General features: G+C 45.5%; 1 protein-coding gene across 1 annotated transcript; it reads left to right on the top strand.

The window, feature by feature from the left end:
* The first annotated feature begins 59 nt into the window (after positions 1–59).
* Positions 60–27,863, top strand: GNL1 (G protein nucleolar 1 (putative)). Its single transcript, XM_081182513.1, has 12 exons — positions 60–238; positions 11,023–11,191; positions 16,658–16,794; positions 17,642–17,793; positions 19,156–19,227; positions 20,449–20,647; positions 21,121–21,216; positions 22,402–22,599; positions 23,854–24,032; positions 24,302–24,464; positions 24,852–24,992; positions 27,423–27,863. Exons 1-12 carry the CDS (start codon positions 163–165, stop codon positions 27,710–27,712), a joined length of 1,872 nt encoding a protein of 623 aa, XP_081038639.1. The 5' UTR covers positions 60–162; the 3' UTR covers positions 27,713–27,863.
* The last annotated feature ends 135 nt before the right edge of the window (positions 27,864–27,998 follow it).

Genomic DNA, 27,998 nt, shown 5'->3' with positions numbered 1-27,998 from the left:
TCCCTTTCGGCCCCGCCCCTTGCGCGGCGCTCATTGGGCCCTCGCCTCTCCGCCGAGGAGGGCTCTCCTCTTGGCCCCGCCCACTCCGGTGCCGCGCGTCGGGGCTGGTGGTGGAGGAGCAGAAGGAGGAGGAGGAGGAGGGGACGGCAGCCGGGATAGGACATGCACCGCAAGAGGCCGTTCAGCGCTAAGCAGAAGAAGAAGCAGCTGCAGGACAAACGGGAGAGAAAGCGGCAGGGTGAGCGCGGGAGGGGGCGGGGCCGTGCGGGAGGAGGCGGGGCCCCGCCTTGAAACATCTGGAAGGATGTAGCATTCCCCCACCCTCTTTGGGCTGCATGTGGGGAGCATCCCCCCTCTCTTCAACATCTGTATTCTCACCTTTCTCTTACCTCCCCCAAACATCTCTCCCCTTTTCATGATGAGAAGGAACCCATCATTAGCAACATCTGGTTCTCATGATCGCCCACATAAACATCTGGGTAGCATAAGGCCACGCCTCCTCTTCCTCCTTGAAACATTTTAGAGGGGGCGTTGGAAGGAAGAGAAAGCGTGACCTCTACCTCTCCTCCATTAAAAGAAATCGGGGGTTGGATATTCATTGGCTTCTGCAGGAAACGCTTACATAGAAAGCAAATCTTCTTCCCTGAAAACGTATAGCACCTCTCTCTTCCTCTCCCTTTCCCTCTTTTCTCTCTCTCTCGCTCTCTCTCTCTCCCCCTTTTTGCAAAGCGGGGGTGGGCAGGTATAAGTGAGCCAGGCCTTTCAGCTCACGACTTAGCACCCCGCTGCTCCCCTCCTGGAAACAATTTGGAAGATGAGTCTAGAGATGTTCACTTTCTCTCTCTGGTTTCTCACATGTTGGGTGCATGCTGTTAATTCATGTTAATTTACAAGCCTCATTTCCCCCCCACCCCCCTTTGCATGTACATACATGGAATTGTCAACTCTTGTGGAGCAGTCCAGTCTTCTCCCTTCAATGAAATATTAAATCAGGCCCTTTTGGTAGAGGGAGCGCTAGCCTCTTACTTCTGAACCACCTTTTAAACTGTGTTCAAAATAAAATTGTAGGTCCGCCGCCCTCAATTTTTGGATAATGGTTTCTTGATGAACACTTGAAGGATGATTCTCTCTTTGGAAGGCATTGGGGGTGCTTGCTATATTTCTGTGTACACCCAACATCTGCAATGCAGTGGGCATTATACTGTTCTCTCTTTTTCTCCCACCTAAACTGCTTAATGGAATAAACTGCCCTTCTCCAGTGCATCGGGAATGCTGTGTCCTCACCTTCCAGTAGCTGGGAGACAGAAACATTTTTCAAATAGAGAACACAACTCTTTCCTTCAGTTATTTTGGCTTAGGGCTATAACCATTGAATTTGTTCTACTATTCATATTCAGTTTTGCCCCTTGCCAGATCTTACACATGGTTTCAACAACAGCTCTAAAAGAGCAGGGAAACTGCGAAAATGGTGTGGTTTGTTAAGAAACATGTTAGAGGGGATGGAATTAAGTAAGACGAAACCTTAAAATGCAATTGTATGTAATTTGTGTTATAAATATCAGTGTTGGGTGAGCAGGAAATCACTAGTTTTGTTCAATAGTTCAATAGTTGAGTAACAAATGTAATTTTCTATATGGATTTTTTATTTATATAAAAAAAGAACCCATTAGTAAAAGGTTGCATTAAAGTAGGGATGTGGAACCTGTGGTCATCAAGATGTTAATGCCGGCTTGGACTGACAAGAGCTTCGGAGTCAGACCATAGGCCCTTCTAGGTCAATATTGTCTAAACCAGGGCTGCCCAAACTTTTTTCAAAGAGGGCCACATTGTTGAGCTTTTTTTTAGGGTTGAAGTTTTTCTGGGGTTTTACCACAGGGGCCAGATTTAATCGACCGGAGGAACTGAACATTGAACTTTCTGCATGCGAAACAGATCCTTTGCAGCTAAGCCAGGTCTCTTCTGGAGTCCCCCAACAACATCTGGAGGGCCACAAGGTTCCACCTTGGCCTTATTAACTTGCACTGAAATCAGTAGGGCTGTATCTGTGTTTAGAATTACATTGTAGTGTTTGCATAAGGTCTGCATATCTTGCAACTCACCAAGCTGAATGCAGCCTGCCTGGTGGTTAGCAGCCCTCATCACTGCAGGCCCAGGCAGGGTCTGCAGTATCAAGAGGTTCATATACTGCTGGTCAGATGTGATGTGAACTCCGTTCAGCGTGGTGGACCACAAATTGCTCAGGCCTGCGCCATGTCCCATTCCACTTCCTTTATAGCTATTATTGTTATTGTTGTATTTTGTTATAACCATTATTGTCGTAGTTGCTTGTACCCCACCCATCTGACTGGGTTGCCCCAGCCACTCTGGGCGGCTTCCAACAGTTATAAAAGCATAATAAGACGTCGGACATTGACTTTGGTGCATTAAGGGGGGAGATGCACATCCCACTGTCCCTGGATCAGATCCTTGTATTCACAATTTCTGCAGTCGGAAAGCTACAGGGCTTTTGAGACTGTGATAGGTGCATGTGGTATAAATGGAAGCTTTGCGCAGAAACAAAGGGTAGTAGTACCGATCGGTGTGCCATTATAGCTGGAGCTACGCTAAGCCATTCATTCCAGTGCAATGCGATCGTTTTCGTTGCGGTCGTATTTAAAAATAGCCAGCGTGGTCCAGGCTATTTAGCTGTACTCCTGCGCCCTGCAAGGTTTTTGTTGACTGTAGCATCTTTGGCGGGCAGAGCTAAAAGAGGAAGGTGGTGGTTACGTATCATCTTGTGTTGCTACGTTATTGGGGGGGGGGATTCATACGAATAAGGGAAGGGGGGAAACCCCACCTCTTGTGACAGAAAGAGAGAGATGCACTGTGCTCAAACTGCTACTGTGCCAACTCAACTAGAAACAATTCGAAAGAAAAGTGCTGAGCTTCAGTGACAGGCAGTGGGATGAAAACGCTTTATGGGGGTTATGAATTACGTGCTAATGGGACCGAAATAACTCTGAAGGGCATTAAATGAGCAGCTGGCGCTTTTTTTGCACTGGTTTCTCAGATAAGAGAGCTCCGGTTGACACAGAACAGAAAGGTGGGCATGTGTTATGAGTGTGTCATCGTCCTTTAGATAGTGAAGATAATGTCTTGCGCCTAATATAGTGGAATCTGGATCTTTGAAGTGCCTTTCCATATCTCGTCTTTAGTAATCCTTGCAGAAGCCCTGTAAAGTTGGTTGGTGAAAATGGTCCAAGTTTTGGATGAGACAGTCATTGTTTGCCTGATGGCACTTAGATGAGTTAATGGGTGAAGCAGCCATTCTGTTTGCAGGGGGTGGTTTATCCATAGCTGAGTGAATAAAACCAGTTCCACTTCACTTCTGGGCTGGAACTGTGGAAGAAACTGCTTCTGGGATTGCATTGCTGCACTGGGTGAAGAGGGCCCTTCCTAGATAGAATACTGTCGCACAGTGTATAGTTAAACTATGGAACTCCCTACCACAGGAGGCAGTGATGGCCACCAACTTGGATGGCTTTAAAAGAGGATTGGACAGCCATTTCTGATAATTATTAAAGTAAAGGTAAAGGGACCCCTGACCATTAGGTCCAGTCGTGACCAACTCTGGGGTTGTGGCGCTCATCTCGCATTATTGGCCGAGGGAGACGGCGTACAGCTTCCGGGTCATGTGGCCAGCATGACTAAGCTGCTTCTGGCGAACCAGAGCAGCGCACGTAAACGCCATTTACCTTCCAGCCGGAGTGGTGCCTATTTATCTACTTGCACTTTGACGTGCTTTCGAACTGCTAGGTTGGCAGGAGCAGGGACCGAGCAACGGGAGCTCACCCCGTCACAGGGATTCGAACTGCCGACCTTCTGATCGGCAAGTCCTAGGCTCTGTGGTTTAACCCACAGCACCACCCATGTCCCATTATTATTATTATTTATGATTATGATTATGATTATGACTATTTTATTAATACAAGTTTGTATCAAACTGCATTAATTATCAAATTGCTTTACACAACATTCCTTTTGTGTGTGCTTTTATTTGAATACGCTGATGGGAATGTTGCTTGCTAATATTATTATTATTAACATATAAAACGCATACATTTGCATTTACACAATACATATACACAACAGACTGCCTTATTTTCATAGCATAAAACATACCTACATTACTCTATATTATACCTACCTATAGTATACATATCAACATACCTACACACCTACGCCACACGGACACCCACCAAGTGACTTGACTTTCAGTCATTCTTGTTACGCTACTTTATTTTTCCAATTAGTTTAAACACATTTCATTATTTCTTTAACTCTTCTTCTATCTTAACTTTACTCTGCTTTCACTCTAATCATTTTCTGGATTCACTCAATATCTGTCAAAAGTTCTACTTTTTCCACATAGATTTTGATGTATTCCTTAAAGATAGCCCACTCCTTATTCACTCTTTGTACCATATCCCCTCCTTGGCTGGGGAGGGCGGGGTATAAATAGAAATTATTATTGTTGTTGTTGTTGCTGTTGTTGTTATTATTATTATCCTCTCTGTTAATTCGGCAATATGGAAGTATTCCATCATTTTAGATAGCCAGTCTGTTTTAGTTAGGACACTGCTGCTTTTCCAGTTTTTGGCAATTAACCTTGCCTCTGTAGTTGCATACATAAATATTGGTCTGACCGTTCTTTTTATTTCCTCTGACATGATACCTAGGAGAAAGGATTCTGTTTTCCCCCAAAATGAAAATCTAAACATCTTTTTCAATTTGTTGTAAATATTTTCCCAGAATCCCACTATCTCTTTGCACTCCCACCACATGTGTAGAAAGCTTCCTGCCCTGTTGTGCATCTCCAACAAACATCACTGCAGTTTGTATACATTTTTGCCAGGCGAACCAGGGTCAGATACCATCTATATTGCATTTTCATTACATTCTCTCTTAAATTATAGCACACCGTAAATTTAATATCCCTTTTCTTTAGCCATTCCCATTGGCTCATCATAATATTTCCCCCTAAATCCTGGGCCCACTTTACCATCACTGTCTTCACTTGCTCCTCCTCTACCTCCCATTCTAGGAGCAAATCATATAATTTGGAAATACGTTTACTTTTAGACTGGATTAAGTACTCATCCAATCTTGAAATTTCTTTCTCAGTTCCTTTTTGTTTATCTTTTGGCAATCTCTGGTTAATTTGAAAATATTTTTTAAGTTCCTTATATTCTTTCAATTTATTATTTTCCTCTTCCAGTAATACCTTATATGTTGCCTAGTTGTTATTCATATTCTTTCTCTTTACGGTCATGATTTCTAAGGGTGAGGTCCACCAAGGTGTTTTGGGTTCTAGGATCCCTTTATATTTCATCCATATTTTTTACAACGATTTCCTTATAATATGGTGCATAAAACCCTTGTGGACTCTCACCTTTTCATCTATTAGGTATGCATGCCATCCAAATCGAGTGCCTACTCCCTCCAGATCTAACACATCAGTATCCTTTAACTTAATCCACTCCCTTAACCAAGTCAAACCTGCTGCAACATGATATAATTCCATGTCAGATAGGTCAAATCCGCCTCTCTTTCTCTGATCAATCAGTAATTTATATTTTATTCTAGGGTTTTTTCCATTCCATACAAACCTGGCTAGATCTCTTTTCCACTTCTTAAAACATTCCATGCCTCCTAGAATTGGCATGGTTTGGAATAGAAATATCATTCTAGGCAATATATTCATCTTTACTGTTGAGATACGGCCCCAAAATGATAGATGTAGCCTATTCCAAGTTTCTAAATTTCTCTTTATCTCCTTCCATACTTTAACGTAGTTTTCTTGAAATAGGTCTATATTTCTTGTTGTCATTTCATCTTTTTTTAATCTCCAACCCTGAGATTTTTTGTAGCTCGCTTTTTTCTTGATTCCCCATATTTTTTACTAATAGATTTTTTTTTAATAGTTTTATCTTAAAGCCAGCTAGGTGTCCAAATTCATATATACATTCTATTGTTCTTGGGATACATTCTATCAGATTTTCAGTAGTGATGATCAAGTCGTCCACGAAGGTTCTTAACTTTATACTCCCCCCCCATCACAATCCCGTTTTAATAGCCTTGCAGATACGTTGTTGCTGTCAAATAAAAAACTAAATACTTTAGAGATGACTGAGGGATATCGCTGTCGCACGCCAAATTTGACCTTTTCAAACGTGACTAGATTAGAGAAGTATGACCGTTCCACCAGCCCCCCTGCCTGCACACATCAAGATGTCGAAGCTCAGCTTAAATGGTGGATCGGGCAAAGCTTTTGGGAAGTACCGTATTTTTCGCTCTATAGGACACACTTTCCCCCCTCCAAAAATGAAGGGGAAATGTGTGTGCGTCCTATGGAGCGAATGCAGGCTCCTTGGCTTCAGCGATAGCAAAGCAAAGCCTCCGAAGCGCAGAGGGAGAGCTCCCCCCGCACTCCGGAGGCTTCGCGTTACTTTCGCTGAAGCCGCTTGAAGTCCCCGGAGCGCAGCGGCAGTTCGCGCTGCTCTCCGGGGGCTTCAGGCAGCTATCCGCAAGCCTTCAGAGCGCAACAGGAGTTTCCGCTGCGCTCCAAAGGCTTGCGGATAGCTGCCTGAAGCCCGGAGAGCGAGACGGGTCGGTGCACACCGATTCCTCTTGCTCTCCAGGCTTCGCTTCGCTGGAGAGGCGCTGCACAGTTTTCCCTCTCTGTGCAGCGCCCCTTCGGCGAAGCGGGAGGAGAAATGGAAGGGGCTCCATTTTTCCTGCCGCTTCGCTGAAGGGGCGCTGAGCAGAGAGGGGGAGAATTTTTTTCCCCTGTTCTCCCCCTCCTGTGGTCCGGTGCGTCCTATGGTCTGGTGCGTCCTATAGAGTGAAAAATACAGTAAATATATAATTGCACAGTGCTTGAAATCATGGATGGAAAGCTGTGGAGCTGTTAATGAAATCCATATACAGTAGTACCTTGTTTTACAGAAGCTTGAGGTTATGTGTTTTCGGGTTGCGCACCGCGCCGAACCCGGAAGTACCCAGACGGGTTATTTCCGGGTTTTGGCGCATGCGTAGAAACACCAAATTGCAACCTGCACGTGTACAGACGCAGCACTGTGGGTTGCGAATGCTGCAGGTTGCAAGTGTGCCTCCCGCACGGATCACGTTCGCAACCCGAGGTTCCACTGTATCCCACTCCCTGACTTCTGGCCAAAACTTTTAGGTTCCACACACACACCGTCCACAATTGGGGCATTATAGTAGTAGCTTTGCTCACATGAACATATAAGCAAATAGGGAGTCCTGTGGTGGTTCTTCAGGTGAGATTAATTTACTTCTGTGTTCTTCGTTTGTGGTTTTGAAGGCAGTGCCACATCACAGTCTTTCTCCTTGCCTATTCAGTGCATGCAGGGGAGGTAGCTTGAGTTCTCCTTCCGACTCCCAGCAGCCTCTAGGTAGTGTGGCCAGTGGTCAGAGATGATGAGAGTTGTAGTCCTGCAACATCTGGAGGAACACATGTTCCCCAGCCCTGAAGTGGTGGATAGAAGGACTCAGGCTTCAAACTTTTAATGTCCCTGTGAAGTAATCGTGCTTGGATTTTTTTCTGCAATATTCGTAATGGCCATTAAAGCCACTGGGACCAGGATATCTGAAGGGTGACCTTCTTCATGATGAGCTTCTTGCTTTACTAAACAACCCAAAAAATGGGAAACTACCTTATACAGTGGTACCTCGGGTTACAGACACCTCGGGTTACAGAGACTTCAGGTTACAGACTCCGCTAACCCAGAAGTAGTACCTCGGGTTAAGAACTTTACCTCAGGATGAGAACAGAAGTTGTGTGGCGGCAACAGCGGGAGGCCCCATTAGCTAAAGTGGTACCTTAGGTTAAGAGCGGTTTCAGGTTAAGAACAGATCTTCGGAACGAATTAAGTTCTTAACTAGAGGTACCACTGTACCAAGTCAGACCATGGTTTCATGTAGCTCACCATTGTCTACACCAGGGTTTCTCAAACTTGGGTCACCAGCATTTTTCGGTCTACAGTTCCCAACATCCCTGACTGCGTCTTGCTAACTAGCTAGGGATGATGGGAGTTGTAGTCCGAAAACAGCTGGATCTCCAAGTTTGGGAAACACTAGTCTACACTGACCAGCATCGTCTTTCTAGCTTGTTGGACTGGAATGTCTACCTTCCCCACTGGGATATGCTGCGGATTGAACTGTGAGGACCGTTTGCATGCCAATCATGTTCTCTTCTGCTGAGCCTCAGATCTGGACTGACATCTGCCTACTGCTGGCTGGCGTAGGGGCTCTGGATGCAGGGTTATAAATCAGCCTATCCTTGGAAGCAAACAGGAAAAACAGGAACGTGTTGCAAGGATCAAAGACCTTCATCCTGAGGGCCAGATTAAAACGTTAAGACTGAGAACAGGAAATATGGGGAGAGGCATACTCTCAGGTGTGGCTGCTGCAAGAGAAGGCAGTGGCACTGTTGCATTGGCATGACCATTAACAGCCAGTAAGCCCAGTTGGCCACTGGGAAAGTTGTTCAGTGGTATCTCGGGTTACCAGAATTCGTTCCAGAGGTCTGTTCTTAACCTCAAACTGTTCTTAACCTGAAGCACCACTTTAGCTAATGGGGCTTCCTGCTGCTGCTGCGCCACCGGAGCATGATTTCTGTTCTCATCCTGAAACAAAGTTCTTAACCTGAAGCACCATTTCTGAGTTAGGGGAGTCTGTAACCTGATGCGTATGTAACCTGAAGCATATGTAACCTGAAGCATATGTAACCTGAGGTACCACTGTACTTCAGAATCTAGTCCACTGGGTGGTCCGCCCACCCATCCTATGCAAGCGTATGTGCAAAGCAAAATATGTCTTCGTATGTAAATGATCGGTGCTGAGGGGAGAGCTCTGTCTTAGTCGAGTTCTCTGCTCCACGAATTAGGGGCTGGGTCTCCTGTTTCATGATTTGGAAAAATGGCTGGCTCTTTATCCTCCCCGCCTGCCAACACCCCAGCCCGGCTTTGCAGATGTGGGCTGGGAGCTGTCGATAGCAAGACTTACAGGCCCCACCCTGGGGTGAGTCATCTGTTTCCTGCCTTTTGAGCCCCTTCTCGGCCTCAAAATCCCCTCAGAAACAACCAGCAAGACTGTTGCAGCTCTTTCGGACAAATCCCCTCTCTGCTCCTCCTGTTGAGGAGTTGTTTCAGAGTCGATAACAGAAGCGCCGGCGGCCTGTCCTTTCTCCTTCCTTTGGCCTCCTCCTTTGGCCTTCGAGAACTGGATTCTTCCCTCGAGTAGTAGGAATGAGCCCTGGAATCCCTATAGTTCTATCTCCCTCCGTTAGGTCTGCAAACACCTATCCCTGCTTTTAGTTACGGTGCACACCCTGGCCAAAAATGTGGGGAGAGTCCAAGGTGCTGCGGTCTTCTTGTCTACTTTAAACCCCTTTTGCTGCCTCCGCAGAATCCTGCCTGGGAGCCATTTGCCTTCAGTATTGCAACGCGACCCTCAAATCCCACTCCCTCTGCCTCTTATAATTTCGACGGGTATCTGGTGGTTTTGAACCTTTGTGTCTCTTCTTCAAGTGATAATGGAATTCTGGTTTATATCAGAGGAGGTGGACTCCAACTCTCATGATTCCGATCCAGCATGGTCAGTGGTCAAGGATGATGGGAGTTGTAGTTCCCATCTGGGACCCCATTGCTTCCCACCCCTGGTGTGGTTTTCAGCCAGGGTGGATAAAAACCAATGATATTAAAAATAAATAAATAAAATAAATAAAAATTGGATATTTTTTAAATTTAAATCAGAATTTTTTGATCTAAATCAGACTTTTTTTTATCTAAATCAGATTTTTAAAATAAAATGCTTTTGGAGAAAAAAATCTTCTTACGGATAGTTTTCTGTTTAAGTTACATTATAGTTCAAAGTCTATTCATCAGGAAATAAGGATTTGTTTAAAGTTTTTCATGTGTGCTAAAACTCGGTCTAAGTTTTTTTTTAACTTAGTTGACAAACATGGATACATATGCTATAATGTTATTGTTTTAGTTAAATAAATTGTTTAAAGTGTTATTAAGGAAATGATTATTTTTCTCCTTCCAATAAAGTACAGCAGAAAAGTTGTCCAAATATAAACAGTTAACTTATTAAACCTCACAATAATTTCATAATTATCTCTCTATGTATTTCTAATAGTATAACCAAATCAGTCATTTTTGATATACAGTGGTACTTCAGGTTAGGTACTTAATTCATTCTGGAGGTCCGTACTTAACCTGAAACTGTTCTTAACCTGATGCACCACTTTAGCTAACGGGGCCTCCTGCTGCTGCTGTGCCGCTGGAGCACAATTTCTGTTCTCATCCTGAAGCAAAGTTCTTAACCTGAAGCACTATTTCTGGGTTAGCGGAGTCTGTAACCTGAAGCGTATGTAACCCGAGGTACCACTGTAACTGTAAAAACTACTCTGAAAATTTATTATTCCAAAAATGAAACCTGGTTGTAAATTTTAAGATGATACCAGCAAGAATGATCCTTTCTGTAAAAAAAAGGATTTAAATCAAGTCTTACTGACCAGTGATTTAAATCGTGATATACCGTATTTTTCCGTGCATGACTAGGTTTTTTTCATAAAAAATAATTTCAAAAATTAGGGGGCCCCGTCTTATACACGAGGCCATCTCCCCCCATTTTCCTAAATCTGAGTCTTATAGATGAAAAAATGTGGTAATTCCCCCCTGTGCCTCCCAGAAATTGTGAGGGGGTCGGGAGAACCCCCAGAACAGCAATAGGAGGGGAGATGGTTCCATCATCAAGAGAGCAGAAGCTAAATAAAATATATATTTAAAAATAAAAATAAAATAAAGTATATATTTTTTAAAAAAAAAAGAGAGAGCAGAAGCTTTTGTACAGGCAGAGTGGTCTACTTAGCGCTACTTTGAATTCCTTCCCTGGGGTTTCAGAGTTACGACTCGGCCTCTCTGCTCACTTCCCCTTTGCTTGTCCCTCCAGGCTTTCAAGATGGCGTGAGGTCCAGCTCCAACAGCCGGAGTGGCAGCCACGACAGGCACGAGGACCATACGGACACGTCGGACAGCGAGTCGTTCTCTCTGCAGGTGCGCAAGCTGAACCAGCAACCTCAAGTCCGCAAGCCGGGAGAACATGGCTACGATCCCAACAGGTAATGCGGGGGATTTTGCTGCGCTTGATTTGAAGAAGCATCTGGGGAGGGGCTGAAGCTGCCCCACAACTTTTAAGATACGTTCTTCATCAGGGACATATTCTCGCATGAGCTCCCCAGACCCCGTTCCATTGCCTGAGCCCAATTCACAGTGCTTGTTCCCAGCTTTCAGGGACCTACATGGGTTGAGACCCAGTTAGCTGAAACCTGCTTCCATCCCACCCTACTGATGCCCTGTGTTCCTCTTCCTCTTTCGGTGCCCCTCCTGCTGGAGAAAGCTCCTGCTTCAGGGATGGAGAACTTGTGGCCCTCCAGATGTTGCTTAACTCTAAGCCCCATGGCCTCAGCTGATGTGGCTCCTGGTCTGAGAAGATGGCAACATCTTGGGCAGCTGCTGAGAGCCGATCGCTACTAAAACCGCTCCCTTGGACCCTGCTCTTCCTACTCTCCAATGAATGCCAAGCAGCCGCCTTTGTATTTACCACAATGCCCCCCATAGCAGCGCTGTTGCTGCAAGGCATTCTGGGCAATTACAATGGAGTCCACCTGATGCTCACTGGAGGAGCCCCTTTCTCCTGCTAAGCCCTCCTGCCCACACGTGTGCCCGGCGTAACCATAACATGCATGTTTAATTATGCTAACGAGATTGAACAGCCATAATATAGATCTGACTTTCCAGCTACTTGCAGTGGTGGAACGGCCTGTGGGCCTCTGGGGGGCATTGGACTACAAATCCCATCACCCTTGACCACTGGTCATGTTGCCAGGACTGATGGAAGCCGGAGTCCCATAATATTTGCAGGGCCATAAATTAATCATCCCTGGATTAGAGTGATTCATGGCCAGAAAACCTATTATCCTCCAGATGTGGTTGGACTTCCATTCCCATCTAGGGGTGATGGGATTTGTAGTCCACTGATATCTGGAGGGCTATAGGTTCCCCACGCCTCCTCGAACCCATTTATTTCCTTATTTGGCAAATTCTTTTTTCCATGGACGTTGGTTAATGGCCTGGGCCTACTCAATGAAAGTGCAACTTTTGTGGCCAGAATGTGTTGGTTGTTCTTAGCTTAGGTGTGATAATTTTGCTGCACGTGAGACAGTGAGTCCTCCATTCTTGTCCTGCCTTTGAATTCCCCTCAGCTGAACAGGCCACCCTGATATAGTCCATTTGAAATAGAATCGAGGACCTGCTTTCAAAATTGTGATTCTGCTGCTCTGACATCTTCACGGCAGAAATCCCTTTCCCTCACACGTGCACGCGAACATTTAAGAAGTCAGCAACATGCTTTTAACTCCTGTACTCTTCTCAGTAAGAGATTTGCACATGAGGAGGATGTAGGAAACGTTTCTTCCGACTTGTGAACATTACCAGAATAGGCCATGCTCCACCATTTCCTGTTGAGCCTCTGAGTGCAACATAGAGCAAAGGACAAGTTATCCTTTAGAAGGCAGAACAGGGAAGAGCTGTCAGTATCACCACATAACCCTCCTCCTGTGGGGTGAATGTACGTTAAAGCATGCATGCGAAAGTAAGTCACAATGTTCATGTGAGCATGCAACACTAGTGGCTTGTGTTCTCATGAACACTATCTCTCCTTCTGGAGCAGAGTATTCTGTCTACAGTTTCCCACCACCAGACTTGGATTTTCTCTCCCCTTTTTTTTGTATATATTCCATGGAAACGAAAACCAGGCACTCAGCGGAGTCTGCAGCTTGTTGCAAGAATGTGTGTCTTGCATGGCGAAAGTCTTGGGTTTAACCCCTGACATTGCCCCACTTGTGAATTCCAGCACCTGGCATTCAGAGGGAGAACGTAGCCATCATGGTCCTTGATCACAGCCACCTATGTTCCTTGTTAGAGAACAGCTCCAGTCAGAGGACCTTACTGGGCCTCATGGATCAGTGATCCAACTTGATGTGAGGCAGGCTCTTTTATTGCACTTTTATTGCACTCTTATTTCATAACCCATATCTCTTTTCCAGCTGGCCCTATGAGGTAGGCTGTGAGAATACTCTTAAAGCTTGTGGTGTAATTTCATCCCTGAAGATAAACATCCCTGCAAAAACTTGGCCAGTACAAGGACGGAGTGAGACTTTAGAAGCCCGCGAAATCCCTTCTCAACTATCTGGGGGAAGGGACAAATATGAATGAATGGAACAGGTCGCCAGTAGCAAGGGCATCCATGATGCTACTATTGTTTGTTATTGTTTTGTTTCATTTAAGGTTTTGTTGTTTAGTCATTTAGTCGTGTCTGACTCTTCGTGACCCCATGGACCAGAGCACGCCAGGCACTCCTGTCTTCCACTGCCTCCTGCAGTTTGGTCAGACTCATGTTTGTAGCTTCGAGAACACTGTCCAACCATCTCGTCCTCTGTCTTCCCCTTGTGCCCTCAATCTTTCCCAGCATCAGGGTATTTTCCAGGGGTCTTCTCTTCTCATGAGGTGGCCAAAGTATTAGAGCCTCAACTTCAGGATCTGTCCTTCCAGTGAGCACTCAGGGCTGATTTCCTTCAGAAGGGAGAGGTTTGATCTTCTTGCAGTCCATGGGACTCTCAAGAGTCTCCTCCAGCACCATAATTCAAAAGCATCAATTTTTCGGCGATCAGCCTTCTTTATGGTCCAGCTCTCACTTCCATACATCACTACTGGGAAAACCATAGCTTTAACTATACGGACCTTTGTTGGCAAGGTGATGTCTCTGCTTTTTAAGGTGAGAGGCGGAAAAGGCGGATCCAGCCAGCAGGCCAGATCCTTATCTCCCCTACCTGCTGTGACTGGTGGGAAAGCCTATCACCTGATGCTATGGTGACATGGCATTTGGAAGCCCCGACAGTCAGCTGAATGTTGGGAACTTTGAAATGCTCTTCATAAGACCCTCGCAAACAGCCTTGCACGACGCTGCCTGTCCGCTGTAGTTGGGACTTCATAGCATCACACAGGGGCTTTCAAAGAGCTCTGCACTGTGCTCTGAAGTCTCCAATTTTTGGGACTTCAGAAGCACTCTGTGTGTGTTGCTTCAGAAGGCCCCTTTTGTCTCAGCCCGGTTGCCTTATTAACTGCCCACACCTGATATCAGGTGATTGGCAAGTGGGGGGGTGGTTTGGCAGAGTGGCCTGGCAGGCCAAATGGGCTGGGGAGGCCCTGCCTCTGATTTCAGGTATTTGTGGTACCACCCTTTGTAATATATTTGTCTGGATAGTTGGCCTTGGTGAAGATTTGATGTTTTCCTCCCCAAAAAGTTTTTGATTTGAGTTTCTACTGAAATGAGGCTGCATTTTAATGTTGTATTTTAATCTTGTTTTTGAGTTGTATTTTAATCAATTGTTTTTATACCTGGTGTTAGCTGCCCTGAGCCCAGTCTTGGCTGGGGAGGGCGGAGTATAAATAAAAATTATTATTATTATTTGCCACAGGGTAGTTTACAATACACAAATTAAAGAGAAATTGAAGCAGCAAAATAAAAAAGTTTTTGTTTGTTTTTAATCCTCCAGTGCTGTTTTAAACTACAAAGTATTAAAATACCTGTCTTAACATTGCACCTAAGGGACGATAACATTTGATGCCAGGCAATCCCCATAGACAGAGGCTATAGATATATATACTGGCCTTTGTGGAAGTAGACAAGAAGAAGATGCTGGATCAGGCCAATGGCTGCTTCTAGTCCGCAGAGTTGTTCCGCCTGGCCTTTGGATTGGAGCCAATTTGATTCCCCCCCCCTTTTTTCTTTTTTCTTTTCCTTCTCCTGCAATGAGGCTTCATTTTAATATTTTAATGTTCCATTATTTTAATGTTGTATTTTATTTTTGTTTTTAAGTTGTAATCACTCATCTTGTTTTTATTATTGCTTGTAAGCCGCTCTGAGCCCGGCCTTGGCTGGGGAGGGCGGGATATAAATAAAAAAATATTATTATTATTATTATTATTATTATTATTATTATTATTATTATTATTATTATAGTCCAGCATCCTGTTCTCACAGAGGCCAACCAAATGCCTATGGGGAGCCCATAAGCAGGATCTGAGCACAAGAGGCTTGCTACATTTGTGCAGTTTCTAGCAACTGGGATTCAGAAACTCTGGTTTGTAGCCATTAATCACTTTATCTTCCATGAATTCGTCTAATCTTTTAAAGCCATCAGAGTTGCTGGCCGTCATTACTGCTGGCCTTTCCTGAAACAGGGAGAAAATGTTGGGGTCACATCCTTCGCTGCAGCTTTTTTGATGTAAATTAAGTTTTCCATAACAAATTTCCATTTAAACATATCATTCGCCTTTACTTTTAGGATTCTCAGAATCCCTTGACTTCCCTCCGCCCATCTCTGGTTTCCATTATACATCCCTTTTTATTCCACTTATCCTATTCCCCCCCCCCCAATTTGTTATATCTATTTTTAACTTTTCCATTCTATTTTGTCTTTTACAAGTGTTGTAATCCTGCGAAGGTTTTTAACTGTTTACAATGTTCTCTTAGGTAACCTATAAACTTTTCCCATTCTCTCCTAAACTTTTTCTCGTCCTGGTCTCTGATTCTCCTGGTCAGTTTCGCCATTTCGGCATAGTCCGTCCTCTTCATCAGCCGTCCTTCTCTGCTTGGAACTTTGTTTTCTTTCCCTTTCTGGGCCAGTAGTATTCTTGCTGCTGTCGTCACATACATAAATAGTCTTTTCTGCTCTTTTGGAATCTATGTACCTATAATGCCTAACAAAAAAAGCCTCTGATTTTTCCACAAATGTTATTTTAAACGTTTCCCCCCAACTCATTATACATCATTTCCCAGAATGCTTTTGTTACCTTGCACATCCACCACATGTGGTAGAACGTGCCTTCTTTTTATCTGCATTTCCAACATACTTTGCTGCAGTTTTTTCATGTGGCAGGTAACCTGGGCCTCCTTTCGGATGTATTAATAAAATAATAATAAAAATTCATTTATATTCCGCCATCCCCAGCTGAAGCCGGGCTCAGAGCAGCTAACAACAGTAAAATGATACAACATTCTAAAATCATGTCATTATAAAATCAGTTCACATCAGATTAATGGCAACCATTAGGCTAGAGTTCTGTGAGGATTGCCAAGGGAGGGAGTCAGGCTGTGCCCTGGCCAAAGGCCTGGTGAAACAGCTCTGTCTTGCAGGCCCTGCGGAAAGATGTCAAGTCCCGCAGGGCCCTAGTCTCTTGTGACAGAGCGTTCCACCAGATTGGGGCCACAGCCGAAAAAGCCCTGGCTCTGGTTGAGGCCAGCCTAACCTCTGTGGCCCGGGACCTCCAAGATGTTTTTGTTTGAAGACCGTAAGGTCCTTCATGTATTGCTTAAATCACTGTAATCCTAAAACTGAGCAAGACATGCCCGTTTCTGGGCCTCGGGTGGGAAGCTGGGCAGCGAATTTCAGCCAAGGATGGCCCCTCACTTTTAGCTCCTGCCTGATCTTTCCTGCTTTCGCTGCTTTCCCCCTGCCTGACAGATACCGGCTGCACTTTGACCGGGAGAGTAGAGAGGAGGTGGAGCGGAGGAAAAAGATTGCCAGAGAGAAGATCTTGGAGCCGGCTCCAGAAGTTGAGACAGAGGTGGACATAGAAGACGTTTATAAGACTGGTTCAGGTGAGCAAAGGGCATTCAGGTGGCTAAGGCATTCCTGGGGAGTCTCGGCTAACAGGGGAAAATGCTGAAGATTTCCTCCCTCTGTAAAGCACTACCCCTCCTGGCCTCTGGAGGCAGCAGACAGTTTTGCCCTATGGAAGCACCATATGCAGGTGGTTTAAAAATGGGCCCAATAGGGAAAAAAGGGGATTAAGTATGAAAGTTCCCTGTATCACTAAACAGTAGGTTGATAAAGGGTTGCCACATTTTAAAGAGAAAATCTAGAGCTTTTTTTTTTTGCCAAAGTTGTTGAGCTTTATTTGCAAAATATCCAAAAAACAAGTTTTTGAGCTATTTTTAATGGAATTCTCAAAAAAAAATAATCAACACTTCTGATATGGGCTGCAATACACCCTGGATTTTCCAGGACATTTAAACTGATTTCTGAAAATTCCGTCTGGACCCTATTGTTGATGGTTGAATCCCGGATATGTCCAGGAAATTCCGGACTTATGGCAGCCCTGGTTTGATATATATAACATTAATGTGACTGCATGCAAGTTTAAAACTCCTTAATGGCCTGGCAACTTGCCATGTTGCCCACGTTCCATCGGTTCAGTAAGCCTCTGCTCAATTCAGTTTGTTATGTTCCCATTCTTATCATTATGTCAGCCTCGTCCTGGCTTTCTGAAAGGCTTTATATTTCTCGGATTCTCCAAATGGTAGCCATCAGTGAAAAGCATCAATTGGAGTTGGAGTGATCAGGGAAGCTTCTTGATGCAAGATGTAGCTTTTCCCCTTAGAACTTCTCTCCTGCCTCCCACAAGACGTTGGCTATATCTTCCAACTGATCCTTAACCTTTCTCAGCACTGGATTTTCCAAAACGCCCGCCCTGGAATTATCAGATGACCAAGGACCAGCTCTTAGCCCGAGAGGAGAAGTGTTTTCGGGAATATCTCGAGAATATCTACAGTACATTCCCACCAAGCCAGCTGAGCTACTTTGAGCACAATTTGGAGGTGAGCCTTTAAAAGCCTTAAGAGCTGAGTGGGGTGAGCTTTTCCACCAGTCCATTCCTTTCATGCAGCCAGAGTCAAGTGTCAAAAAAGGATTTGTAACTGGCTGTCTTGTGTAAATAACTTTGCTTTTACGGTTCAGGGTTTCAGCTATTTTGGGGCAAGAGCTGGGGCGACAAAGAGTTGTGTTTCTTTAGCCACATTCACGCCATGCCTTTAAAACACAACAATACCACTTTAACCTGTCATGGCTTCTCCCCAAGGAATTATGGGGGCTGCAGTTTGTTAAGGGTGCTGAGAGTTGTTGAGATACCCCAATATATTCCCCTTACAGAACTAAAATTCCCAGAGTTCCCTCTGAAGAGGGACTGGTTGTCATAAACCACTCTGGCAATTGTAACTCTATGTGAGGGGAATTGTGGGGACTGCTCCCAGCAACCTTAGCAAACTACGGCTCCCAGAATTCTTTGGCAGAAGTCAAGACTGTTTAAAGAAGTATTGTAGTGCTGTAAATATATGGTGTGAATGTGGCCTTTGTCTCTGCAGCCCTCGGTGTAACTTGAGACCTGATCCAGCCTAATCCAATTTGGTGTGCTGTCTCCTACACTATCAAAAAGCTGTGACTAAATGCAGGTTGTAGCTAGATCATCAAACCAGCTCCTTTCTCTCTCTCCCCCATTCCTTTTTTGCTTAATGTTCAGTTCAACAGAGTCCTGGAGAATATGAAAGTTTGCTCGCTATTTTATGACATTTACATTGGCCCTTATAAAGATATCGCCCCCAACTGCAGATTTTGGATTCCCCCCACCGTATGAACCAGCACTGTTTCCTTTGCCTCCAGTCCTTTAAGAAACTATTAATACTAGTTAACACCTAATTCTGTTTCCATGGATATTCGCTTCACATATTATGCCGTTTCTAAACAGGAAATGCTATTGTGCAGAAAATAGCATGAGAATCATGTGGCAATTGCACATGTGCATATTTCACTGGGTGTACAAGCAATGAAAAGGATGCAGTTGACAGCAGCTCCCCAGGATTCATGCACCCAGTGAGACAACGTGTGCGATTTTCACACATGACAATCTAACACGCGGCTTTCATGCTTTTTCCTATGTGCTTTCGTTTTTTCATTTTCTTTCTTTCTTTCTTGGGTTTTTGGTGCAGTGTAAACACAATGATGTTTGCTGATTCTGTTCCAAAGTGCCAATTAAGCCTTGGGAAGTTGTGATTGCTGGGATACCAGTCCTGACTCCAATTTGATTTCGAGCATTGTGACCCAGGTTCAAAGGGGTCCTTTTAATCCGCTTAGGCCTAGTGTAATCTTACACAGGCCTTTTTCTAATCTCCTGATTTCTCTTGTAGACATGGAGGCAGCTGTGGCGTGTACTGGAGATGTCCGACATTGTGTTGCTCATTACAGACATCCGGCACCCAGTAAGGACATTTTGCGGTTCTGTTGATGACTGGTGGCTCGTTCTTGATAGACCTTGTTTGCGCAGACCTTTGACTTGGTTTCTCAGATCCTTTAATGTGATTTACCTAGCTAAACAGGAGGACAATTTCTAGGGCTGAGTCCCTGGGGTGCAGCCTCCCCCCAAAAAAGTATTTTTCTACATGCCCCAAGAGGAGTCCTAGGGTAGCAGTTTAATGTGAATTCCTAGCTAAGAACCACTTAAGAATAAAATGGAAAAATCCTTCAGGAGCCACATGCTCTGGGTCCTGGGGGCAGTGTCTCCCATGACAATGTGGAATGGCATTTTGTATAAAGTCACCCCCACCTGCCACTACATTCTATTTTTTAATATTAATTTTTATTTGGTTTTACAAATTAAAATTTACTTTTAGAATCACAGATAAAACAAACAAACACAAGATTCTTTCGAATCTTTAGACTTCCCTCCATGGGTTCCGTACTTGTCATTTTCTACTGCATATTCTAAGTCACTCCAATTATTTGATTGTTCGTTACATCCAAAGTCCTTGTTACATTACAAGTGTTTATTTGAGTTCAATTGTTTACAGTGGTAACTCCCAAATAAATCTCCCCCATTCTTTGTTAACATTTTGGTCTTCCTGGTTTCTGATTTTCCCAGTCATTTTTGCCATCTCTGCATAGTCCATCAACTTTGGTCTGCCATTCCACTCTGGTAGGGACCTTGTCATCTTTCCATCTCTGGGCTAAAAGCATCTTGCCACCTGTGGTCTAAACCACTGAGCCTCTTGGGCTTGCTGATCGGAAGGTTGGCGTTTCAAATCCCCACGACGGAGTGAGCTCCCATTGTTCTGTCCCAGCTCCTGCCAACCTAGCAGTTTGCAAGCACGCCAGTGCAAGTAGATAAATAGGTACCGCTGTGGCGGGAAGGTAAACGGTGTTTCCATGCGCTCTGGTTTCTGTCATGGTGTTCCATTGTGCCAGAAGCAGTTTAGTCACACTGGCCGCATGACCCGGAAAGCTGTCTGTGGACAAACGCTGGCTCCTTCGGCCTAAAGCGAGATGAGTGCCGCAACCCCAGTCACCTTTGACTGGACTTAACTGTCCAGGGGTCCTTTCCCTTTATATCACAGAGAAGAAAGAAGGAAGAAATACGTATTCTTAGCCCTCACTGTTTGGGACCTCTCACTTAATTTGGTTCTCCCCCAACCCTTCCTGCCCAGGTCATCAACTTCTCCCCAGCCCTCTATGACTTTGTGACTAAGCAGATGAAGAGGAACCTCATCCTGGTACTGAACAAGATTGACCTGGCTCCCCCATCCCTGGTGGTGGCCTGGAAGCACTACTTCAAGAGCCGCTTCCCCGAAATCCACGTGATCTGCTTCACTTCCTATCCGCAACAGGACCAAGATCCCAGCACTGGTATTTTCTTGTTCTTTTTCCAATAAATTGCATTCGCGTTTATAAAAAAGAGACACAAAACTGATACCAAATATATATTTTTTAATCCAATGTAAATGTAAATGAAATCAAAAGCATAGAGAAGAAAAAGGAAAGGAGGAGAAAAGAAAAGGAGAGAGAAAACAATCAGAAGAAAGAGATAGAAAAGAACTCAAAAGAGAAAGTAGAAAAGATAAAACACAGAAATTAAAGATCTGTTTTTTCGAATCAATAAGTCAACATGTAAACACCCCCTTTGACTTCCTAAACTGCATGGAAGTCAAAGATGCTGCTTTGGTTGCTTGCCTCCCTTTTTCTGAATCTTTAGATCCAACTACTTTTAAAGGAAGAGGTGCGTTGGCTCACTTTTAGGAAGAGGTGCGTTGGCTTTACTTTGCTGCTGGGTGAAATCTTGGCTCCCAGGACTTGATTTTCTGGGTTTTCTCTCTTGTCAGTGTTTAAGAAACGCCGGAAGCGTCGAAAGGGCTGGAGCAGAGCCATGGGGCCCGATCAGCTGCTGAGCGCTTGCGAGAGCATCGTGGCTGGAAGAGGTGAGTTTGCATGCGTCACTCTGAGCTCTTGGCTTACCCCTGCGGAGTTGGTTTTACTCCAGGGCAAAAATTCTTCTGGAGGTCAGCACCTGTTTGTTCTTTAAACAAGGAAAGCGCCCAGAACTCAATCCTGCTTATAAGCCGCATTTTCTGATCCTGAAGCTTCTTTAGCCCATGCAAATGGAACCTCAGAAATAATGAGAGGCACTCTGTGGCTCAGTTTGTATGTAGCACTCAGCCAAAGCATGGCTTAGCATGAAGGTGAAGGCTCCTGGAGAGATCGTGGCTGCTTTGTTCCACCTCCGCTGCTGCTGCTGTGCTACTGTGAGATAAGCCATGGTTTGGTTTACTGTGACATCTGAACCTCTGCTCATGGTTTGTTTCTTTGAGACAAACCACAGGCCTGTAAACCAAGAGCAAACCTTGGTTACCAAACCATAGCTTAGCTTACAGCAGTGCAGCAGGGTCAGGACTAGAGCGGGAGCAAAGTAGCCATGATCTTCCCTCTGGGGAGGTAAAAGGGTAAAGGTTAAGTCCAATCAAAGACGACTATGGGGTTGTGGCGCTCATCTCGCTTTCAGTCCGAGGGAGCCGGCGTTTGTCCACAGACAGCTTTCCAGGTCATGTGGCCAGCATGACTAAACTGCTGCTCGCGCAACGGGACACCATTACGGAAACCAGAGCACACAGAAATGCCGTTTATCTTCCCGTCGCAGCGGTACCTATTTATCTACTTCCACTGGTGTGCTTTGGAACTGCTAGGTTGGCAGGACCTGGGACACAGCAACGGGAGCTCACCCCATCTCAGGGATCCGAACTGCTGACCTTCAAATCAGCAAGCCCAAGAGGCTCAGTGGTTTAGACCACAGCACCACCCATGTACTTATGTGTTCACACTAACCCATGACTAACATAGCACATGGACCAGGCCTGTGTCTGCTCTAAGGTTCCCTCCAGCTAATCTAGGCATTGAGAGTAACACAGTCCCAACAAAGTTTTGATATGATATTTCTGCAGCCCAGTTTTCCTTCTCTTTCAAACGGAAGTAAGCCCCACATAATTTCACCTGTGCTTGGATTTGTGCATTGGATTTCAGCCTTAGATTCAAAAATGGGTTGTGTGGTACTGTTTGCATCACTGCTTGTTATGAGTCTCTTTTTGGCATCTCTTTCCTCTTTTCTCCAGTGGACTTGAGCACCTGGAAGGAGAAAATCGAGCGGGATGCAGCTACCTCTCGCCTGCCGCTTGAGGACTCGGAGGAAGAGGACGACGATGACGAAAGCGCAGCTGTACTAGTGGAGCACCAGACCGATGTGGCCATGGAAGCCGGGGGCTTCTCCCAGGAAATCTATAAGGATGGAATCCTGACAGTGGGCTGTGTAGGTGAGTGCGCCCTCTGGTGGTGGACAAAGACATCCAGCTAGAAACTGTTGAGTGTTAACTCTTAAGTTGGGCTGCGATGGTTATAAAAGTACTTGCTTAAGAAATAGTAAAGGTAAAGGGACCCCTGACCATTAGGTCCAGTCGTGGCCGACTCTGGGGTTGTGGCGCTCAGCTCGCTTTATTGGCCAAGGGAGCCAGCATACAGCTCATGTGGCCAGCATGACTAAGCCGCTTCTGGCGAACCAGAGCAGCGCACGGAAACACTGTTTACCTTCCTGCCGAAGCGGTACATATTTATCTACTTGCACTTTGACGTGCTTTCGAATTGCTAGGTTGGCAGGAGCAGGGACCGAGCAATGGGAGCTCACCCTGTCACAGGGATTCGAACCGCCGACCGTCTGATCAGCAAGTCCTAGGCTCTGTGGTTTAACCCACAGCACCACCTGCGTCCCACAAAGAAATAAGCTTTATTAAATGATTGCCTCATTTGCTGCTCTTTATATTATATATTTATATTATATTATTGCCTTCCTGAATGGGTACCTGATGACACAGTTCTCCCTTCCTTCAAATCCCGCCTCTAAACCCTCCTTTTATGTATGGTCTTTGGTTTGGTTTATCCTCATAGTCCTCATTTGTCACTGCAGCCAACCTTTAGGCCAACGGTTCTCAACCTGTGGGTCCCCAGATGTTGTTGGACTACAATTCCCATCATCCCTGAGCTCCAGCCTTGCTAGCTAGGGGTGATGGGAGCTGTAGTTCAATAACATCTGGGGGACCCACAGGTTGAGAAAGTTTGCTTTAGGCAAATGCACTGGTATCTGCTCACATTCCTTCTATACTTTCCTTACCTCTCCTCCCTCCCCCCTGCTCTCTGTTTCCCCACTTGCCTGTTTTGGATTTTAAAGCTCATTGGGAGTGAGGACCCACCTGCATTGCCTTTCCTTGAGGCCCCGTAGGCAGCAAGGGTGCAGCATAAATAAACCGGTGAACCTTATAGGGTATCTAATGCAGGACATGCAGGGCTAGAGCATCCCTAACAAATGACTTTCCAGGCTCAGGTTGAAAACGTTCAGATTTTAAAGCTCATTGGGAGTGAGGACTTGCCTCACTGTGAGGCCCCACATGCACCAGTGGTGCAGCATAAATACATTTGGAGGTAGACCTCAGAGGACATCCATGACCAGAGCATCCACAACATACAATTGCCCAGCCTCTGCTTGAAGACCTCCAATACCTCTTCCTCCCTCACAGGCTTTCCCAACGTGGGCAAGTCCTCGCTCATAAATGGCTTGGTGGGCCGCAAGGTGGTGAGCGTCTCCCGCACTCCAGGCCACACCAAGTACTTCCAGACCTACTTCCTGACGCCCACAGTCAAGCTGTGCGACTGCCCTGGGCTCATCTTCCCCTCCCTTGTGGACAGAAAACAGCAGGTAAGTGCTTGTGAAGTAGGAGAGGAGTGGAGGAGACAAACAATCTGGGAGGGATTTATTGCTGGGACTTTGGGGGAGAGGGCGTGAGGTTGAACAAGGTGGGAGATGGTATTTGTGTTGTTTCTTCAGGAGGGGGAGTAGAACTCAAAAGTCTGGTTGGTCTCACATTGGTTGAAAGGAAATCTCTTGTGTCTTAATCTGCTTCCACGGAGTAATAGATGGGATCTGCAAGCCCTGTAACAGGTGTGCCCTTGTGCTCTCATTTTTAGATCCTGGCTGGCATCTACCCTATTTCCCAGATCCAGGAGCCCTACACTTCTGTGGGGTTCCTGGCCAGCCGAATTCCAGTCCAAGCCTTGCTCAAGCTGAAACATCCGGACGCCGAACATGGGAAACCTGAGCCCCCGTGGTGCGCCTGGGATGTCTGCGAAGGTAAAAGGGTAAACGAGGGTGCAGCAAGGGCATGGCGCTGCCGTTTAGCACAGGGTAGCCAACCCAGATGCCGTAGACCAGGGTTTTCCAAACTTGGTTTGCCAGCTGTTTTTGGACTACAACTCCCATCATCCCTGACCACTGGTCCTGCTAGCTAGGGATGGTGGGGGTTGTAGTCCAAAACAGCTGGAGACCCAGTTTGGAAAAACCCTGCCACAGATAGCAACTACCAGCCTCACTCAGCACAGCCAATTGTCTGGGATAATGCAGGTGGGTGGGGTCCATGATGTCCAGAGGGCACCATCCTGGCAACCCTTGATTTAGCAGGAAGGCTGAGCATTGTCAATACGTCTGTGAACTCTGACACCATCTCTACCCTCTTTTTAGCCTGGGCTGAGAAGCGAGGCTATAAGACCGCCAAGGGAGCCCGCAATGACGTCTACCGAGCAGCCAATAGCCTCCTACGCCTGGCAGTGGACGGGCGCCTCTGTGTCTGCATGAGGCCTCCGGGCTACTCTGCAAGGAAAGGTACCTGTGGTTAAGGATCAAATAATCAAGCTTATAAAAGCCTCACTTGAAGCAGGGTCAGCAGGAGCTATGCAAGGGAAAGTCCTGTCTCACAAACCTATTAGAATTCAATGTCAACGAGCATGTAAAGCGTGAGGATCTGGTTGAAGCTTTTGACAAAGGTGCCTCAGCAAAGACTCCCGAGTAAGCTTAGCAGTCATGGGATAAGAAGAAGAGGTTTTGTAGTGGATCAGGAATTAAGGTTAAGTATTAGGACTTGCCGATCAGAAGGTTGGCGGTTCGAATCCCCACGATGGGGTGAGCTCCCGTTGCTCGGTCCCTGCTCCTGCCAACCTAATAGTTTGAAAGCACGTCAAAGTGCAAGTAGATAAATAGATACCACTGCGGCGGGAAGGTAAACGGCGTTTCTGTGCGCTGCTCTGGTTCGCCAGAAGCAGCTTAGTCATGCTGGCCACATGACCCGGAAGCTGTACGCCAGCTCCCTCGGCCAGTAAAGTGAGATGAGCGCCGCAACCCCAGAGTCGGCCATGACTGGACCTAATGGTCAGCGGTCCCTTTACCTCTATCTTTATCAGGAAGCAGAGAGTAGGAATAAATGGGCAGTTCTTTGAATGAAGAGGTAGAGAAAGTGAAGCCACCAAGTTTCAACATTGGGATCTGTACTTTTCATAGCATCGTGGAGTTGGAAGGGACCCTAAGGGTCATCTAGTCTGCAGTAAGGAATCTCAATTTAAAAGCATCCATGACAGATGGCCATCCAACGTCTGCTTTAAAACCTCCAGTGATGGAGGGTGCACAACCTCCCGAGGGAGTCCGTTCTACTGTCAAACAGTTCTTAGTGTCAGAAAGTTCTTCCTTATGTTTCATTGGAATCTCCTTTCTTGTAACTTGAATCCATTGGTTCAGGTCATCATCACCATCATCATCTAGTTACAGGTAGGTAGCCTTGCTGGTCTGCTGTAGTCAAAACAAAATAAAAAAATTCCTTCCAGTAGCACCTTCGAGACCAACAGAGTTTGTTGTTGGTATGCGCTTTCGTGTATCTGAAGAAGTGTGCATGCACACGAAAGCTCATACCAACAACAAACTTACCGGTAGTTGGTCTCTAAGGTGTTTACCTTTTTTAAGGTGCTACTGGAAGGAATCATCATCAACATTGTCATCAATTTATACCCCATCCATCTGGCTGGGTTTCCCCAACGACTCTGGGCAGCTCCTAACAGAATATTAAAAACACTATAAAACATCAAGCATTAAAAACTTACCTAAACAGGATTGCCTTCAGATGTCTTACTGTCCTACTCTCCAGAGCAGGAGAAAACCAGCTTGCTCCATCTTCCATGTGACAGCCCTTTTGAACTTGTTCGTAAATGATCTGGAGTTAGAGGTAAACCAGAGGCTTATCTCCTGGGAATCGCGGCAAAATGGAAGAGTATTGAAATTCTCTCTGTACATGAATGGATACAAAAGCGGACAGAATATGCAGAATTAGATGGTCTATCAGAAAAAATAAAGAATAAACGAAAACAGGAATTTGTTTCAAAATGGGAGGTTTTCAAAGAATATTTGAAATATAATTACAGTAGTTTAAATTCTGTTGCAGCTTTTGAGGAATTTCAGTAATAGTTGCAAGTTAGACATGAGAGTTAAGGTATATTAAGAATAAGTTAAATTATGATAAAAGTGTGTGTTGGCAATAAGTAATATAAAATTGAAATAAGGAATATACGGGAGGTCGGGTCTATAGTGTTAAGAGAGCCAGTGTGGTGCAGTGGTTAAGAGCGGTAGTCTCGTAATCTGGGGAACCGGGTTCGCGTCTCTGCTCCTCCAGATGCAGCTGCTGGGTGACCTTGGGCTAGTCCCACTTCTTTGAAGTCTCTCAGCCCCACTCACCTCACAGAGTGTTTGTTGTGGGGGAGGAAGGGAAAGGAGAATGTTAGCTGCTTTGAGACTCCTTAAAGGGAGTGAAAGGCAAGATATCAAATCCAAACTCTTCTTAAGACCAACTTACATTTTATTGTTTGTTTAAAAAATTGTGTTTATTGTTATTCCTGTGTGTAATTTTGTATTTGTGTTTTCCTTTTTTTTGCATTAATAAATAAAAAAAATAATTATTAAAAGTAATAATAATAAACCATCAGAGATTTATGAAGCGCTCCTCTCCAAACGGACCTCTCCAAACTGAGCACATGGGTGGTAAAACGGCAAATGCAGTTCAGCATAAACAAGTGTAAAGTGATGTGTGTTGGGACAAAATGTCTATATACAGTCGTGGAATCTGAAATTGAGACTTTCAAGGGGACAGTTCTCCACACCGTTTTACTTGAATATGAAATTTGACACCTTAGCGGCTTTCACTGGGTGACCTTTGACCCTTGGCAATTCCTGTGATTCTGACAGTCTCTCTCTCTCTCTCTCTCCCCCCTTCAGCCATGTGGGAACACCACCCTGAAACAGCTGAGATTGCCGCTTTGCAAGAGGCCCACCGCCATGATGGCAAGCGCAGCTCTGGGGAGGAGGAAGAGGAGGAGGAAGACGAAATCTCCAGCTCGGGAGAAGAAGAGGATGACGAGAAAGACCGGGATGCAGACGAAGAAGGCGAGGAGGAAGAAGAGCCGCACTCGGCGCCCAAGAGCGGGCCTAGCCAGCCTGGCCCTTCTAGGAAGGGAAAGTTTGCTGGCCGGAACTTGTTTGCTTTGCTTGGGGAGGATGAATGTTAGCAGCTTCCCCTGATGGACAGACTGAGAGGGGATGGATGGCTCTCTCCTCTCCCCCATTCTGCTCCCGTCTCTACCCCCCCCCCACACACCCCATGTTCATTCTCAAGCTCCAGAGCCACTGTATATCAATAAAAGTGATGTTTATTTCCTGGCCCACCTCCCATCACTGTGGGGAGGGCATAGGGCAAGGGATAAGAATGCAGGGTCGGCCTGACATCCATCAGTTCTCTGGCTCCGACAGCAGCCATCCAGGCATTTCTGCAAAACTCACAATCAGGAAATGAAG

The sequence above is a fragment of the Podarcis bocagei genome (genome assembly GCF_964188305.1).
Source record: "Podarcis bocagei genome assembly, chromosome: 2".
NCBI classification, from domain to species: domain Eukaryota; kingdom Metazoa; phylum Chordata; class Lepidosauria; order Squamata; family Lacertidae; genus Podarcis; species Podarcis bocagei.
Note: the sequence above shows the minus strand (reverse complement) of the source record. Positions and strands in the feature narration are given on the sequence as shown.

Excerpts from the sequence above, each read along its gene's own strand:
- GNL1 (XM_081182513.1), top strand. The coding sequence starts at position 163 with ATGCACCGCAAGAGGCCGTTCAGCGCTAAGCAGAAGAAGAAGCAGCTG. Across the intron at positions 11,192-16,657 it reads CATGGCTACGATCCCAACAG|ATACCGGCTGCACTTTGACC; the intron begins GTAATGCGGGGG and ends CCTGCCTGACAG. Across the intron at positions 19,228-20,448 it reads TTACAGACATCCGGCACCCA|GTCATCAACTTCTCCCCAGC; the intron begins GTAAGGACATTT and ends CTTCCTGCCCAG.